Below are 18,900 nucleotides of genomic sequence, written 5' to 3'. Positions count from 1 at the left end.
AACCACCATGGAAAACTGACCCCACAGGGGATAAGACCACATTCCACCAGGGCTGCAGCTACCTCTACAGCCTTTCTCAGAGGTGTCCCTACCAGGGACATTCTAGAAGCTGCAACTTGGAGTTCTGTACATACCTTCACCAAGCATTACCACTTGCCAATTTTTTTCTAAATCCAGAGCTGGTTTTGCCACTGCAGTCTTGCAGGGCCTAATAGCTGGTCTTAATGCTCTCTAATTGCCTCCTCCCTTCCTTAGCTTTGGGAATCTACCCAAATGTAATGACTGCAACAGTGAAACACGAAGAACATAGTACAGTTGTGTGCACTTACCATAAATGTAGATGTTCGCGTGTATTCACTGTTGCAATCCTGGTTATCCTCCCTCCAGCCCCCTGACTGCTCTTGACTGTACCTCTCCTTTTGTTTACTATACTTAAAGCTTTCTGGTGTATTTGCTTTTTGTTGGAGGTGTAACCTTGTATATAATTGCTCCCCATTATGGGGGCACCTGACATCAGGGGCAAGAAAAACTGATGTAATGGTGCCGTTGCATGTTTTATACCCCTGACTACCTGACATCATGGAAGATGAGACAGCAACCGACGCAGGACCCAAGACTTTGATAATCAGGCCAACTGAGGGCTACCTGCAAGCAGATAACCCAAATGTAATGACTGCAGCAGTGAATACAGTCGAACATCTACATTTATGGTAAGTGTACACAACTGTACTTTCTGTTCACACCTTGACCAAACATTACTACCTGCCTATCTTTTCCAAATCCAGGATGGGTTTTGCAACAGCAGTCCTGCAGGGCATACCAGCCAGCCCCATCTCTTCTTGACTGCCTCCACCCATTCTTCAGCTTTGGGAGTCAACCCAAGTGTGATGACTGCAACAGTGAAACACGTAGAACATAATACAGTTGTGTACACTTACCATAAATGTAGATGTTCGAGTGTATTCACTGTTGCAGTCCTGGTTTCCCACCCTCCAGCCCCCTTGTTTCTTTCTCTCCTCTCTATGTCTATTACTCACCCCTTACAGGGCTAGTGGTATTTACTTTTTACTGATGGTGTTTTTCCCACCATAACTTTGCTTCCTGTTTGGGGGCTTCTGACATTTGGGGCAAGAAAATTGATGTAATGGCGTCTGCTGCCTGTTTTTATACCCCTGACATCAGTCCTGGAGTGACCGCAACCAATGCAGAAATACTAAGTCTCTGGTATTCGAGCTGACTGAGGGCTACCTGCAGGCAGATAACCCAAGTGTGATGACTACAACAGTGAATACACTCGAACATCTACATTTATGGTAAGTGTACACAACTGTACTTTTTACGTCATCATTGTGTTGTCTTTATGGCAAAAACTGACTGTCTGCTGAACCAAAGATCTGCATGCAGTTTTGTGTATTGCACAAATCTGTTCCTATCTGTGACAGTGAATGCACATCTCTGTATCTCCTTCCAAACAACTGGCTGTCTGGGACAAAGGGTACTGTTTGAGTTTAGATAGTGAAAGGTGAATACCTTATATTTGCACTAGAGGGCTGGCCTTGTCTTTCACCTTTTAAAGAAGAGAAATAGCAGAACTCACAGTGAGTGTATGCTTGTGTGTGTGTGTTATATTTGCACTAGAGGGCTGGCCTTGTCTTTCACCTTTTAAAGAAGAGGAATAGCAGAACTCACAGTGAGTGTGTGTGTGTGTGTGTGTGTGTGTGTGTGTGTGTGTGTGTGTGTGTGTGTGTCTGTGTGTGTGTGTGTGTGTGTGTGTGTGTCTGTGTGGCAGAACTCACAGTGAGTGTATGCTCGTGTGTGTGTGTGTGTGTGTGTGTGTGTGTGTGTGTGTGTGTGTGTGTGGCAGAACTCACAGTGAGTGTATGCTCATGTGTGTGTGTGTGTTCATTCTCAGCATAGGATCTAGGTTTTCAAGATTTCAGGTGCTCTTTAGTGCTTCCTTTATTACATCTGCCTGTTGATTTTCTGTGATATCAAGAGTTTTTTTTATATATTTAACCACCAGTTTTTACATGGTTCAAAGACAGTACTTTAAACACTCTGGAATAGCCTGCTTATGAAGTATTGAAGATCTATAATGGCCATTAAAACATGGCTTTTCTGTATTGCTGTCTTGTTTGCATTATTTTGTGTAAATAGCTCACATATTTCTGAAGTAGTAGAACACATTTGTACTTTTGATCATAAATGTAAAAACCATTAACAGTTTCTACCCCTTTTTCTCTTTTCTTGTTATTCTAGACTGTGTCTGAATCTGAGAACACGATATTAAATGAATGCTTCAGCAAGAGCGAGCTGACTGACAAGAAGCGACCTGAAACTGTAAGCGCTAGTGTTTTTTCCTCTGACACACACGCACAATATGTGTATATGTGTATAGACATATATATATATGTATGTATGTATGTGTGTGTGTGTGTGTGTATATATATATATATATATATATATATATATATATATATATATATATATTTATAGGTTGGTACTAGCCTATTGGCCCTAGGGCCTATACAAGCCTAGCCATAACAATTCCGTGGATATTTCTTCCCACAATATTTACTTCCCTGGACTCCTGTCTAGCAGGGTGACTGACGTGATCCCAGAGGTGAATTTCCTATCTCCCATCCAATTGTCAAGGTACCTTTTGAAGAGGGCCAAGAAGGTGCTCTGCTTGACATGTATGGGCAGTCTATTCCAGAGTATGGGGACTCTCTGGGTCAGGAACCTATCCCTCCAGCATGTTTTGTTCATTGTGATGACAAGGTTTAGATCCCTGGAGCGCGTGGCTCTGAGGGATTGGGATTTCTTTAAGTGGAGCATGTCCAACAGCTCAGGGTTTGACATGGCCTTGTATGTTAAGCAGAGATCACCTCTGAGTAGACGATATGCCACAGAGTATAGCTGGAATTTTTTTTAGACTGTCAGCATAGGGCATCTGCTTTAGGCCTGTGATTCTTTTAGTGAGGTATTTCTGTGGCCTTTCCAGCTGTTGCAGATGTCTTGTGAGGTACACACCAAACAGGTCGTTGTACTCTATAATGGGTCTATTGATGGATGAGTACAGTGGGACAATGACCTCCTTTCTTCTGAATGGAAAGCCCTTAGTGATGAGGTGTGCCACATAGAAAGATTTCCTGACTGTTGTGGCGATGTGGTTATCGAAGGTGAGACCACTGTCCACCTGTGTCCCTAAGTCTCTCATCACACTTTCGATGTTCAGTGTACTGCCACCTATGTGGTAATTCATGGGTACATGGTTTTTCCCAAAGGGGATAACTATACATTTCTTGGCATTAAGCTTGAGCCCATGGCTCTGGCACCAAGCATCTGTTTGTGTAAGGCCCTTTTGTAGAATATCCACATCATTTGGGGATTCAATAATGGCCCCCAGTTTGCAGTCATCTGCAAACTTTGTTAGCCAGAGTCCCTTAGTGTTGGCCTGTACTTCAGAGAAGTAGATGCTAAACAAGAGCGGTCCCAGGACTCAACCCTGAGGTACTCCACTTGTCACCTGTCTGGAGCTGGATTTGGAGTCAGCTACTTTTACACTCTGGGTTCTGTCAGTAAGCCAGTTGGCAACCCATCGAGTGACGTAGGGATTTATGCCTAGCTTAGTAGGTTTATCTATGATTTCAGAGTGGGGGATGGTGTCAAAGGCTTTGGCGAGGTCCAGATAGGCTGTGTGGACCTCCTTACCCTCGTCCACAGCTCTGGAGACTGATTCGAAGAAGTCAGTCAGGTTCAGGAGACAAGATTGACCCTTCACGAACCCAAACTTGGTGGGGTCCAGTGTTTGAAGGTTACCAATGTCTTTGTTTATAAGTTCCATGCCCTTGCAAATTAGGCTTGTCAGACTGATGGGAACGGTAGTTCCCGGCATCCAAGGTGGATCCCCCTTTGTGGAGTGGGATAACTGTAGCTGTGTGCCACTCACTGGGCACAAAGCCTGAGGTGAGGCTATGATTAAACATGACTCTTAGGTGAGGTGCCAGTTCATTTTGTAGTTCATGTAGTACACAGCCCGGGATGTCATCTGGTCCCATGGATGCTGTATTCTTAGCTTTGGAGAGTGTGGATGTCCTTCATGGATGCATCTGCAGTCATAACAACTGGGTTGTCCTGTCGTCAGGCAGCCCCTCGGTCGGCCGGATTCCAAAGTCCGGGTCCGGCTGATGTCGCACCTCACCCGACGTCATCTCTGCTGGTCTCGGTATAAAGGCATCAGCCGACGCCATTTTCCTCAGTCTTTCTTGCCGCGTGGGCGCCAGCAGAAGCTGTTCGCAAGTGCCGGTCGGTCAGATCCAGAGATTACTACTACAATACTACTGAAGACTTCTAAAAGCTAAGTACCCCGTGGGGACTCTTTCTTGCCTCAGCCGATGTCAGAAAAAGTCAATAACTGTTTAACTTGTGGGAAACAAATACCTCATAAAGATTTCCACTCTTACTGTTTGCCTTGTCTAGGCCCAGACCACGACGTAGCAGCCTGTTCGGCCTGTGCTTCCTTCAACCGGCTTAGGCGTCGGTCGGAGTTTGCTGAACAGTTTTTCGGCTCAGAATTTGCGTACATTATGCCGTCGGATCCTCCGACTACCTAAATTGTTAAAAAACGCAAAGAAAAAGACCGACACTCGTGGTCCGCAGTTTCGGCCGAAACCACGGTTAAGCAAACCGCGAGGTGTCTCGGTTTCGGCCGAAACCGAGAAAACTGATCAAAATACAGCCGAATCTATGACTACTACCGAGGTTCCTGCTACTTTACCCGAATCGGCCTCAGAAATTTTACCAACAACAGTGGTTACTAGTGACTTATCAGACACCATCCCTTTGGATGTCTCTACCCCAGCACGTGGTGCTGCTAGGCCTCCTGCAGCCATGTCTATTAAGGCCTTTGCCAGGGCTAAAGCAGCCAAATCTACTAAGTCAGTGCCTGTTAAACCCCCCTCAACCAGGCCCACTTCCAGTTCACAAATGCTTACTCTGGCAGAAGATTTAATATCCTTAATTAGGGGATCTCAATCTCACCCAGACAGGGCCTCTCAGCCCCAGAAAGAGACCTAGTCAGAGCCCCCGAGCCTGTGTCCTCTGATGATTCTGATGACTCAGATATTACAGACCAGCCAGAGGCTCCTTTTTCCAATTATGAAGACTGATGCTGAAGAATCCATTCCAGCTGCTTCTCCACCAGAGGAATTCTCCTTTGGGGAAACCTTACATGCCATGAGAGAACATTTCCAATGGCAGGAACAGGATTTCTCAGATTCCAGAAAAAGACTTAGGACTTTCCTGCACTTACCACAACATAGGCCCTTAGCTATACCTCCTGTCCTTTCTGTTGTGGACGATGCATTTAATGATGTCTGCACTGCACCTGATTCCTTACCTCCAGCCCCTGCCAAACCAGATAGATTTTACAGGGTTCCAGACACTCATCACCACCTATACAAGGCCCCACTGACCCGAAACTATATCCCAGGGGCCTAAGGCAGTAGCCTCGACCACAACAAAAAACCCTATTCCTTCTGTAAGGGAATCCAGGTCTTTAGACAGATGGGGCAAAAAAGTTTACACCTCTGCTACTCTCTCAGCTAGAGCTTTAAACTGTCAGTTTCACATGATACAATACCAAGAGTTCATGCTTGATCAGTTAACTAAAAAGCTATCCTCTGATGACTCCATTGATAAGAAATATGTATTAGAAATGGTAAATAACATACAACAGGTTAGTAACCATTCTTTAAAATGTGGCTATGATGCACTGGAGGCTTCATTTAGATCAGCCATGACTGGCACAGTGATAAGAAGACATGCATGGTTGAAGGAACAGGTCTTACCGGATCATGTTAAAGCTAAGTTATTAGATGCTCCTATGGATAAGGCCAGTTTGTTTGGTACACCTGCCCAGCAGGTAATGAAGAAAATGGAAGAAAAGGCAAAATCTGTACAAACGGTTAAAGATTTCTTACAGGTTCAGCCCCAAGGTTTAGCAGGAACTGGCCTGCCAAAAATTGGTCCTTTCCTGACTCCACAAGATCCCAAAGGGGCAGGAATAGACGCTCCAGAGGCAGAAATCAATCCAGAGGGGGTGCCTACAGAGGACGACAGTGGCAAGGTAATAACAGAGGCACAGACACAGCCACTACCACTGCAACAGGACAATCACAGTGACTTGACTCTAACTCCGCCTACCAGGGAACAAATAGCAGCACCATTAGGCGGAAAATTAGCCTTATTTTCGAAGAACTGGCACTATATCACAAAAGACAAGTGGATTTTGCAAACCATAGACCAAGGTTACCGGTTCCACTTCCACACTTTACCAGTCAAAAGAGGAATGCCAAACCTGCCTCCAAATTAAAAAATAGAAGCTCTACAGCAGATAATGCAATTAACAAAGATGAGAGCTGTGGAAAGAGTACCAATAACAGAACAAGGCAAAGGATTCTACTCCAGACTATTCCTAGTTCCAAGAAAAGAAAAAGTTGGAGACCTATTCTTGTCCATCTTAAACACATACATCATTGTCCCAAAATTCAAAATGCTGACCCTACAGCAACTTCTTCCCATGCTGGGCAAGGAGTGTTGGCTGGTAACTCTAGATCTCAAGGAGGCATACCTGCACGTCCCCATTCGACCAAACTGCAGAAGATACCTCAGATTTCTTGCAGGATCAGAGCACTTTCAATTCTCAGCATTGCCCTTTGGCTTATCTACTGCGCCCAGAGTATTCACAAAATGCCTGGCATCAGTAATCGCCCACTGCAGACTACAGGGAATTCAAATTTATCCATACCTGGACGACTGCCTGCTACAAGGGGACAACAAAAGCAAGCTGACAACAGGTTTACAAAGGGTCATTTACTTGCTACAAGCCCTGGGATACACAGTCAATTTACAAAAGTCAAGGCTGATACCATCCCAAAAAAGACATTCTTTGGCGCGGAATTGGACACAGTAAAACAAATGGCATTCCTAACTACAGAAAAACAAAAGAACTCCTCTTTACTTCTTGGCACTAACAAAACAGAACAAGCTAACAGCAAGAAAAGTGCTGCAGGCCTTGGGCTTCATGGCATCATGCATAATCTTGGTCCCACATGCCAGACTGCATATGAGAAAACTACAGTGGTACCTAAAGAATTTATGGTCCCAACACAGGCACAGCCTAGAAGCAGAAATTCCACTAATCCCATGCCTAAAACAGGAGTTCCTATGGTGGGCTCAAGCATGCCAGTCAAACCCAGGCCTACCCTTTCACAATTTTCGAGCAAGCCAAACCATCACAACAGACGCCTCAGACCTAGGATGGGGGGGCTCACATGCTGGACAAATGCAAGGATTGTGGACGCAGGACCAGCAACACCAGCACAACAACCAATAAGAAAAGCAGGCAGAAAAACAGGCAAACCAAAATTCAGACCATTTATCAAAGAAGGCCATTTGATGATAAGGACAGACAACACCACAGTCATGTGGTACATAAACAAACAGGGAGGCACTCATTCATACCCCTATGCAGAATGACTTTGGACCTTTGGAACCTGGCACTCAGCTACAACATCCAGTTACAGGCAATATTTGTACCGGAAAGGAGAACACTCTAGCAGACATGTTAAGCAGAACCACCTCGGATGCTCACGAATGGATGCTACACCCGGACATCTTCAAGACCATCATAAAGAAATGGGGAATGCCACAGATAGATCTATTCGCTTCCCCTCTCAATCACCAGCTCAAAAAATTCTGCACAAGGACATTCCATCCACTTGCATGGAAGGTGGATTCACTCTTCTTCAGCTGGAAAGGTCTGACAGCATATGCATTCCCACCTCTTCCCTTGATACACAAGGTATTACTAAAAATCAAGGAGGAACGTCCAAGGATAATCCTGATAGCTCCCAACTGGCCAAGACAACACTGGTACCCATTGCTGAGGAGCATGTCTCGAGACAAAATGTGGTCAATACCCTGATGCCTTTGATGTTAACTCAGAACAACTACAGCATCATGCATCCAAACCTAAAAACTTTGCAACTGACCGCATGGAACATCTCATAGCAGCAACTACTCCAGATCTTTCCCAAAGGGTTAAAGACATTATCCTTGAAGCCCGCAGACCTTCAACAAGAAGGAACTATGCAGGAAAATGGAAAAGGTTTGTCATTTGGAGTGCTGAAAGAGGAAAAGATGTGTCGAATATAGATATTGCTAACATTCTGGAGTATTTGGCAGAGCTTCTACATACAGGCCTGTCCTATTCCTCCATCAAGATACATGCATCAGCTATTTCAGCAGAATACAGCTTTGATCCACCTGTCTTTTCACATCCTCTACTCAGGCAGTTCCTCAGAGGGATCAAGAATGTAAAACCTCCTAGGAAACCACCATTGCCAGCTTGGGACTTGAACTTTCTGCTGAAAAGTTGACACTCCCTCCTTTTGAACCAGCAGCAACAGCAGACCTACAGCATCTATCATGGAAAACTGCTTTTCTACTGGCAATAACCTCAGCAAGGAGGGTTTCTGAACTTCAGGCCCTAATGGCAGTACAACCCTTCCTAATCTTCCACCAAGATAGAGTGTCCATGAGAACTAATCCTACATTTATGCCTAAGGTGGTATCCAGAGTGTCTTTAAACCAGGCAATCCACCTACCTACCTTCTTCCCAACCCACAAAACAGAGGGAAAGAATGCTGCATACCTTGGATGTACATAGACAGCTACGCTACTACCTGGACAGAACCAAAAGTAACAGAAAAACTGACCAGCTTTTTGTAGCCTATGCAACAGGAAGGGAAGGAAAAGCAATTTCCAAACAGACAATCTCCAAATGGATAGGAAATTGCATACGATTCTGTTACTCCTTCCATGGAAAACCAATTCCACAGAACATAAGGCCTCATTCTACAAGGGCAACAGCCACTACCACAGCCTTCCTACGAGGAGTGGCAACCAAGGACATCATTATTGAGGCGGCTACTTGGACCTCCGTGCATACATTTGCCAAGCATTATAATTTACCTCTGTATTCCAGATCCCGAGCAGGGTTTGCCACTGCTGTACTGCAAGGGATCCTAACCACACCATAATTTCTTCTTCCTCCTCCCCTAGTTGGCTATGGTATTCTACCCAGTTGTTATGACTGCAGATGCATCCATGAAGGACATAGTACAGTTTTGTACCTACCATAAATGTAGATGTCCAAACTGGATAGCATCTGCAGTCAGGATTACCCTCCCTCCTTCCCCTCTGTGGTACTCCTATGGTATTTACCCTCCTAATAGCTAGCTGGTGGGGGGAGTCTATTATGGTGTATTTGTTTGTATATATGTACATACATGCTTATTTTTTGAGTTTGCCTTCTATCTTTTTGGAAACATTGGCATTTATCCAAAATATAGCCTTCCAAGAGGGCAACTGGCATCTGAGGCAAGAAACACTGAGGAAAATGGCGTCGGCTGATGCCTTTATACCCGAAGACCAGCAGAGATGACGTCGGGTGAGGTGCGACATCAGGACCCGACTTTGGAATCCGGCCGACCGAGGGGCTGCCTGACGACAGGACAACCCAGTTGTTATGACTGCAGATGCTATCCAGTTCGGACATCTACATTTATGGTAGGTACAAAACTGTACTTTTCTACCTCTGTGGCTGTGATTACCAGAATTTGGCAATCTTTTGGTATTGAGATGGGCCCTTTTGGGGGTGAAGTTGGCACTAAATAGATCTGCCAGGATATTGGCAATATCCTTGGGATCAGTATATTTAATGCCATTCTGTTGTAGCTCGGAGCAGATCTGAGCATTGCCATTTAGATTCTTGACATAACTATAGAATGCCTTGTGGTTGTCTTTGGAATCATTAGCAATTTTTGTTGCATCCTGGGATTTTCCTCTTTTCTGAAACATTTCCTTCCTTCTGTTGTATAGTTTGTTTATGGCATGGGACCACCAGATTGGCTTCCTTTTTTTGGAGGAGAGCGTCTTGGTTCTATTTCGGATGGCACGATTCATGCATGAGTGGATGTGCTTGTACAGTGCCTTAGTGTAGGATTCAGCAATTGAACTTTCAGCTCCCGTCTGCATGGGTGTCATGAAGTTTGTCACTTCTGACTTGAGTAGCATGAAGTTGGCTTTGGAGAAGTTTTTACAGAGGTTTCCTTACTGAGGGGGGGTGGGGTGGGATGTGGATGTCAAGGGTGATTAGCTTATGGTCAGACCTGACCAATGAGGGGGTGACCACTGGTGTGGAGCATCTATCTCCCGTGTTGGTAATGTCCAGGTCTAGGATATTGAAGCCCTTGATGGGACAATGGATTAGTTGATCCAGGGCATTGGAATTTATGAATTCCAAGAACCGTTGGGAAAAGGTGTTGGTACCCGAGTAGTTTTCCCAGTTAATGGCAGGGTAGTTGAAATCACCCAGTATTAGGGTGTTTGGTTGTATCTTAATATTTCCAGTATGTTTAGAAAGGTGTAGTGAGAATCTTTGGGCATAATGGGTTATCCCTTAGCAAGCTACAATTTGGATTGTAGTCTTACCTAGTGTTAGTTGCACCTGGAGAATTTCAGATGCATTGTGTTGGGCAGCTAGCCTGGAGGTGTGAATATCCTTGGTGAATTTGGACACTCCTCCACCTTTAGTGTTTCGGTCTTTGTTTGGTGGCCGAAAAGTGTGGTAAGAGTTGTAGTCTGGTATTGCAGGGGTGCTCTCTGGATCCTTGAACTAGGTCTCAGTTACTGCACAGATATCGATGTTCTTCATTTTTAGGAGTGCCTCGAGAGAGTGTATTTTGAGGTTTAGACTTCTAGCATTGAGTAGCATTACCTTCAGATTTTGCATGCTTGTATCTGTTACGGTGGTGGTTTTGTCTCCTTTGAACCTTGCCTAAAAAAGGCACTATAGGGGTGGCAAGAGCTTTAGCCAGTAACCTGAATCCCAGGGGAGACAGGTGCAGACCATATCTGGCAAAGCTTCATGGTTTGTCGATCATGTCGTCTCAGGCAGACAGATACTGAATCCCCTTTGAATGATACCAGAAGCTTAGCCAGTTGTTGAAGGCAATCATTTTGTCCTTAAACTGTGGTATCATTCTGGGCGAAGGCAGGATGCTACTCAGGGCTAGGGTCATACCTGCCTGGGCCACATGATCCAAGAGCTCTTCCATGTCTCTTTTCATGTAGTCCAGGGAGGTACGTCTCAAGTCATTCACTCCAACATGGACAATGACAGAGTTGTAGTTGTACCTGTTGTGGAGTGACTTGAGTGCATGCGTTATGTGGCAGATCCTGGCACCCGACAGGCAGCTAACTGTAATTTTCTCCTTGTTCAGCCTGGTGAGTGGGACATCAGTGTGCCTGACTATAGAGTAGCCTATGACTAAAGTGTTTGGGTACATTTTCTTGCCTTAGGGGCTGCTGTTGAGTGGCACACTGGTGTTGTGAGCTATGTGTCACATTGGTTGTGACTGGTGTTTGTTTGCGTTTCAGCTTCGGAGGTCCTTGTTGCTTGGGCAGGTTTATGTTAAGGGCCTCTGCATATGTGGGTTTGGTGTTGCTATGTGTGGGTGTTCATGGTATGGGTTTTGAAGGGCTATGCGTTGCTTGAGGTGTAGTGCAGGTGTTAACTTCCTCCTCTTGACTGTCTAGCACAATCTTGGCTGGAGAGCGCTTTGCTTCCAGTTTGGTTATGTAAGTGCATCTCTCGCATGTTGTAGTGTTGCGTGGTAGGAGGAGAGGGTTGTCTGTGTACATGAGGCAGTTGCTGCATTGCCCCAGTATGCCCAGATTTACCAGGTGGACAGGAGAAATCACCGGAAGCTGATCCTTGGACATGCCTGTTTAGGTGCTTTTTTGTAAAGTACAAAAGCTTTTTTCCCTTACCTTTGCAAGGTACTTTGCAATTATAGGCTGTTTAGTGCCTACGATTAATTTCTCCTTATTAACAAGGAGAGTTGAGTGGTTGTATCAGTTTAAGGCTTCCTAGTGCTTTCTAGCAGATTCTAGAGCAAGTGCTAATCACAGGGGTTCAGATTTTAATGCTACTACTGAGAAACTAGCTAGTTCTAAGGGAAAATCTGAAGAGCAGATTTTCTGGCACCTGGAATAGTTTAACTGTAGCCCCGCAGTGCTGCACGATGTGAAAAACACGCAAACACACGTGTTTTTAAGCCAGAAAGTTGAAAGGGATAGAAATTAGTCCAAAATGGCTAATAAAATTACAATTTCAGAGCTGTAAACCACTCCTCTAGTGTTAAATAGGCAGTAAAAGGCTCACCACTCCCACAGGTAAGTAGTAGGACTTCCCTCTACCACAGCAAGTTCTGGATAGCTCTGAACACAGAAAATAAATTCCTGAAACCAGCAAAGCCTGGGATTTTGGACTATACTAGCTAGGAAAGGCAGGAAACGAGCAAACAAGATAGTATTTTATTTTTTTTTTTTTTTTGTTCGTTAAAACAGGCTAAACAATGCAATAATACAGTAAATAAACACAGAAAAGGCTAACACACTTGAGTGTGTAGCCCTAAACAGTAAATGCAATTAAAATTCTACAAAATTAGCAATTTAAAACTTTTTAAATGAAGCAAGGCCAGTACACAACTGAAAAACTATTTAAGAGGCAGTAACACAGTAGAATAAGTAGCTAGTTTACATAAACAGAAAAGTAGCTAAAACAACACTAAAACAATTCAGATGCAGTGCAACCTAGAGCACTTGAGTTTTAGCAATATTAAGACAAATACAGTTTTAATAAATGCACTAAAATATACTCTGTATTTCCAAAATGTTTGGGAAGCACAGTCAGAACACTAGGAGCTTCAGGCAATTTTTTTTTTAAGAAAGGGGGAAAGGAGGAACAGAAGGAAAGAACCTAAGTTGGTTGGCCTTCTCAGATGTTCTCTCTGTATTAGGTAGAATGAGCTAATGACACTAGACTGGGAGGAGTGTCCAAGATCAAATTTAGAGTAGGGGAGGGCGACTGCAAGGCCAGCAGGTTCTCTAGTCAGAACAGACTACAGAAATCACTTCAGGCAGAAAACACTACAGGTAGTGAGCCAATAGCTATAAAATATAGTAATAAAGTATGCAGCAGACAATAAAAGTGCTATAAATATCTAGAATAACCAATAACTAGTAAAAAGTAAGCAAAAAAAAAAAAAACAGTCTACGTATTGTTATACATCACAGATCAGAGTTTTAGTCAGTGCTCCTTCTCCAATAGCTGTGTGTGGAATGGCAGAAAACACTCAAGTTAACTTCTTAAGTAACAGAAAGTTGAAACCTGAAACAACTTTTAAAAAAATATCAAAAGAACCAATGAGGTGCTTTCTCCAAGCCATAGACCTGGCAACCCCAACCAGCAATGACCACAAACACTATACTCTCACTGTAGTGGGGGATGGTTTTTGCTAAGATGGCCTTGAAAATAAGCTGAGAACACAGCCTCTAACAAACAACTAGGCTCAGAAACACAATCTTAAATATGGAAACTTTTCAGGCTGTACTGTGTGTGTATGTATATATATATATATATATATATATATATATATATATATATATATATATATATATATATATATATATATATATATATATATATATATATATATATATATATATATACACATATACATATATATATATATATATATATATATATATATATATATATATATATATACACACACACACACACACACACACACACACACGCACACAAGTCCACACGTAGGTATTACCCACAGACTTGTATAACTTAACATTAACCCTTGCGTCATCTGCTGGATATCCTTCTGGCTCACTTACAAGACTTGCACCGTAAGGGTCAGGGGTACGGCGTCTTCTTTTCCAATGTTAAGGGAGATGATAAGGTGTGGTTCTTTGTTTGCTGTTGACTGCCATCATACAGACCTCAGAAGGCACATCATTTTTTTTTTAACAAGGGCTTGATTGGATAACAGTCTGTACACTGAAAATGGTCTTAAGCTTAGTGTAAAATAATAAATAATGCAATTTTATTTGGCAGTCAAGAATTCTCATGTCAAACCAATTCAAAAACACATAATCCTTAAGTTCAGTCCTCAATGATCTGGGTACTTTTATTGACAATTAACTATTTTTTGACCATCACTTAAGTCAGAAAATCCTTCTCCCTAGTGCAGTTCATTTCCAAAGGCATACCTTAGGAATTTAGGAAGTCATAATGTCTCCCTACACATCTGGTATCAAACCCATTAAATATAGTGCTCCCTTTGGCATGCATGTCTGTAAGCATCTTGTCCAACTTGAAAGGCTTCAGAAATTTCTGGCCAAGAAAACTGGTTTAAGCTCCTTTAGCTTAAAAGGTCTGTCACTATATTCTGTCTCATACAGGCTCCTTCATGATGATCTGCGCCTGACCTTCCAAGCCGTGCAAGAGCCCACCCTTTTTCCACAATACCGAAGCCACTGTCTGACAAAAGATGCTGCAGTGTTAGCTTTCTAAACCAACTAATCCCTTGCTTGTGGAATGAGCCTCGTGTGCATCAAGCAATGCAACATATTGGCTGTACTCAGAATTACTTTGGTTGATTTAATGGTCAGTCATAAGTTCATCCCTAGCATATGTAGCATAATACTCTTTGACTGGGGAGCCTAACTGATCCAGTTACCCTTGGGCTTAGTTGACCAGGGTTCTCAATCATCATCTTGGCTGCATGCCTATTACATACTTAAGAACCTACAAACTAATTACAGATAAAAATAACTTTATCATTGCTCACCTTAATGAAGCAGTCATTAATTGCATCAAGATAACCAATAGTCTTATAACTGTAGAAATGTAAAGGGCATATGATGTCTGCATGCAAAAAGTCATTTGATACATTTTTGCAGGGTCAGGCTCCCCTAACTCTTTTGAATTTGTAGATTACTCCAACACTGTAAAGCCTCAGAAAATTAAAAGCATGTCCTCTTCATCATGGTTTTGAAATCTTGAAGCTGTTATAAAAATGTGATAGTTAAATTTAAGGGCTGTGGTAGGTGTGGGAAATCTTTTCTCTCTCTGTAGAATTAGCTTTGTTGCTGATTTGAAAATTAATACATAATTCAGTACTGTACATTTTCTTTGAGATGTACTGCTTTTCAGTATCTGCTGTTTTTGTAATATAGTAGTCCTGATATGCTTGCCATGATAAGTTGGGCAATTGTCATTTTTCAGAAAGATCTTACAGATCCAGTGTACTAGTGACCTGACCTTACATTCATTAATTGTAACATTTCTAGAAAGAATCTCTTTCTTTCAGCTTTTCCCGGTTAGGGGTCACCACAGCGGAACTCCTGTCCGCTAATGATTGGCAGTGGATTTTTATGGTGCCGGGTTGCCTGCCCAACCTTCAAGGAAGGTACACCCATTCACGCACGCACCTACCTGCATGTCTTTAGATGTCACTCGACCTCGGGGAGGACATGCAGACTCCACACAGAAGGCACTCCAGCCGAGAATCGAACAGGAGAACCTCTTGCTGTGAGGCGACAACGCTAACCACTGCACCACCAAAAGAATCTAAATTATGATAACAAAAGATCAAATCATGCAAATGACATCTTCACTGAAGATCTGATAATAGTAGATAAGAAGTTAAGCTTTTTGTCTATTGTGAATCTAGGTTGAAGTAACATATTTTGCAACTCATGTAGACGCTCCGTAATCTGGGTCAATAAAGGCTGTCTTCCGTATAAATTCCACCACTACCAGAAAGCTTCCAAATCAGCTATTTCCTTTTATTATACACGACAACACAGATTTAGCGCTTTCATCTCCAAACCTGGAGACCTCATCAGAATCAATTAAAACAACACATTTCCTGTTCTTATATACACATCAAAACAATTAATTTGAATTAATATTTTGCAACTCATCTTATTTTAAAGGGCATGCTGGTCAATGTAAGACATTTTACCATGGTATTCCACAATGATTCAACCGATCATTGAATATAGAGCTGCTATTTACTCTTTACCCAAGCCAGTGTGAAACAATTTCTTACTAGCAAATCACAGGGTTGGTGAACTGTTCAGAAAGACTCCAGTAACTGCTATAGGTGACTTAAACCTTTGCTTATTCTATAAAGCACTATCTGGTCCAGTTCTACTTGAAAGTCTGTGTCTGGAGCACGGTGGCGAGGAGGTTAACACCAGATCAGTGAAATTAATACTTAAAGTAAATGTGAATAATAGAAAAAAGTGCAATATATTTGCACAATACCTTCTGAGATTTTGAGGTAAACTTCCATTTGTGACTTGAGTAAGTCATGCATTCACTTCCTTCAAAACTCATTTTGATTCATATGTAGGAAATAGAAACTGTCATCTTGGGATTACAGCAATAGAGATCCTGAAGGCCAGTAAGTCATAAACTTGAATTCAAAACTTTGAGTAGTGTACTTGTAGAATATTTAATTCCCAAGATGAAGGGAAACCAGATTTATGGATACCTGCAAGTTACTGTCACAAAACTGCTAGAACACTCACTATTCAACACTATCTTACTTTCATCTGTTTCATAGAGCCTTTGGAGTGGTCTAGAACATGACAACAATAGTACGTTGACTGTGTCTGAAATATTAGCATAGATTATGACAATTATCAGAGGATCATTTTCCCTTTTTTAAACGAGATATCTCTGTTTGGGTTTGGGAAAGAACCTTAATTTTTCTTTTGTTACTGATATTAGAGCTGAGGTCTCAAGGATGGCTCAAAGTCACAGGCAAGCAGATGTGTTTCACTGTTGCAGTCATCACTTTTGGGTTATCTGCTTGCAGTAGCCCTCAGTCAGCCTGATTAACAAAGTCTTGGGTCCTGCATCGGTTGCTGTCCCTTCTTCCATGACGTCAGGTCATCAGGGGTATAAAACATGCAGCCGACACCATTACATCAGTCTTTCTTGCCGTGCGGTGCCCGAAGCAGAAGCAGTTCGCAAGTGCCAGTCGGCCGACTCCTGAAATTTTCATTTTTGAGTTTCAGAACCGAAGTCTTCAACTAAAGCTAAGTACCCCATTGGGGAAACTTTTTCTTGCTCCTTACCGATGTCAGTAAAAGTTAATAATTGCATTACTTGTGGAAAGCAAATACCTCATAAAGATTTTAATTCGTACTGTATTCCTTGCCTAGGCCCTGACCACGACGTACCTTGCTGTTGGTTTTGTGCTTTGTTTAATCAACGCACTATCCATCGTCGGTATATTTTCGCCTCTAAATATTTTGGTTCTCTGTTTAATTATCCAAAAATGCCATCAGTTAGCCATCCGACTATCGGGATTCTGAAAAAATGCAAGGATAAAAACAGAGACAGGCTGCTGAGGACCAAAACTGCCGACGACGCTTGTCCTAAGCCAGTCACCAGTTCGCCGGTACTCAGTGAGGTGCTTTCGCAGTCCCTGATACCTGCTACTTCTGATTCGTAGGCCTCTACTGAGACCCATTTGGAGTCCGGTATGCCGCGAGATGCTTCAACTATGGAACCTGCGGATGTCTCTACCTTGGATGGGTCCAGAGCCGCTGTGCAGGCACCGGCTTCTGAGGGTGTATTCAGGCCTATGGATTTGCATATTAAACCAATGCCTCCTTCTTCATTTAGGCTTAAATCTAGAACCATGCCTAAAAAAAGGATGCCCAGGCTGCATGCTCAGGCCTCTATGCCTAAAAAACAAATAGTAAGAAGAATGGCCGAAGATAACTCTAATCAGGGGAAGCCAGCCCCCCCCCCCCTTCTAAGAGACCTAGGACTGAAGTTGTCTATGATTCTTCTGACCAGGATTCTGATTTTTCTGATTCTTCTGATGATCTGGATTTGCCCGTATCTACTTATGAGGATTCTGATGCAGAGGACTCTATTCCCTCTGCTTCCCCTCCAGAGGATTTTTCTTTTGGTGAAACCTTGCATACTCTAAGGGAGCATTTCCACTGGGAAAGACAAGATTTTTCTGATTCAAAAAAGAGGCTTAGGGATTTCTTACTCCTGCCTCAGCATAGGCCTTTTAGCTATTTGTCCTGTACTAGACATTGTTGATGATGCTTTCTTGGAATCTAGTTTGGCTCCTGATTCTTTGCTTCCTGCTCCCAGAAAACCTGACAGATATTACAGGATTCCTGATTCTCACAAGTTCCTTTTTAAAAATCCTATTGCGGATCCAGAGACTATTTCACAGGGACCCAAGGGCATTAAGGCTTCTACTGCTAAAAATCCTACTCCTTCTGATAGAGACTCCAGGGCGCTGCATAGATGGGGTAAGAAGGTTTACACTTCTGCAACCTTGGCCATTAGGGCTTTAAACTGCCAGTTTTGTATCAGCAACATGTTATTAGATTGCTTAAACAGAAAATTATGTTGATTCCTGACTGTGTGGAAAATAAAGAATTACAGGATTTAAAGCATTCTGCTGAACAGGTTGGAAAACATACTTTGCATTGTGGATTTGATTCTTTAGAGGCTTCTTGCAGGGCTGCTATTACTGGGTCTGTGCTCAGAAGGCATGCTTGGCTCAAGGAGCAATCTTTACCTGATCATGTTAAAGCTAAATTGATGGATGCTCCCTTAAACCAGGACCACCTGTTTGGCAACAAGGCTGAGGAAGTTCTTAAAAAATGGAAGATAAAGCTAAATCTATGCAAACTGTTAAAGATTACTTACAAGTTCAGCCTCCTAGATTTAGTAGGCACTGGCCCTCTAAGAATTGGTCCTTTCCAGCCCCTTCCAGGTCTTCTCAAGCCAAACCCAGACATAGCAGAAACCCCAGGTTTCAGTCCCAAGGGACACACAAGACTAAGCAGTGGGGGGTTTCTGCTCCCAAATCAGGGAGTAGTAAGACTCCCCCTATGGAAAACTGTCTCAATTACTTG

The 18,900-nt window shown here is 42.9% G+C and overlaps 1 protein-coding gene across 3 annotated transcripts in view; it reads left to right on the top strand.

The window, feature by feature from the left end:
- The window catches only part of MYO1C (myosin IC), a 1,794,562-nt gene that overhangs the window by 1,575,711 nt on the left and 199,951 nt on the right, over positions 1 to 18,900 (top strand). For all 3 annotated transcript variants that reach the window (XM_044054342.1, XM_044054344.1, XM_044054343.1), the window contains exon 17: positions 2,260 to 2,340. In XM_044054342.1, coding sequence (XP_043910277.1) covers positions 2,260 to 2,340 — 81 coding nt within the window. The remainder of the gene's footprint in view (positions 1 to 2,259; positions 2,341 to 18,900) is intronic.

Source organism: Protopterus annectens, chromosome 13.part0 (assembly GCF_019279795.1).
Source record: "Protopterus annectens isolate FY-2018-M chromosome 13.part0, PAN1.0, whole genome shotgun sequence".
Taxonomy (NCBI): Eukaryota; Metazoa; Chordata; order Ceratodontiformes; family Protopteridae; genus Protopterus; species Protopterus annectens.
This window is presented reverse-complemented; position numbering and strand designations above follow the sequence as displayed.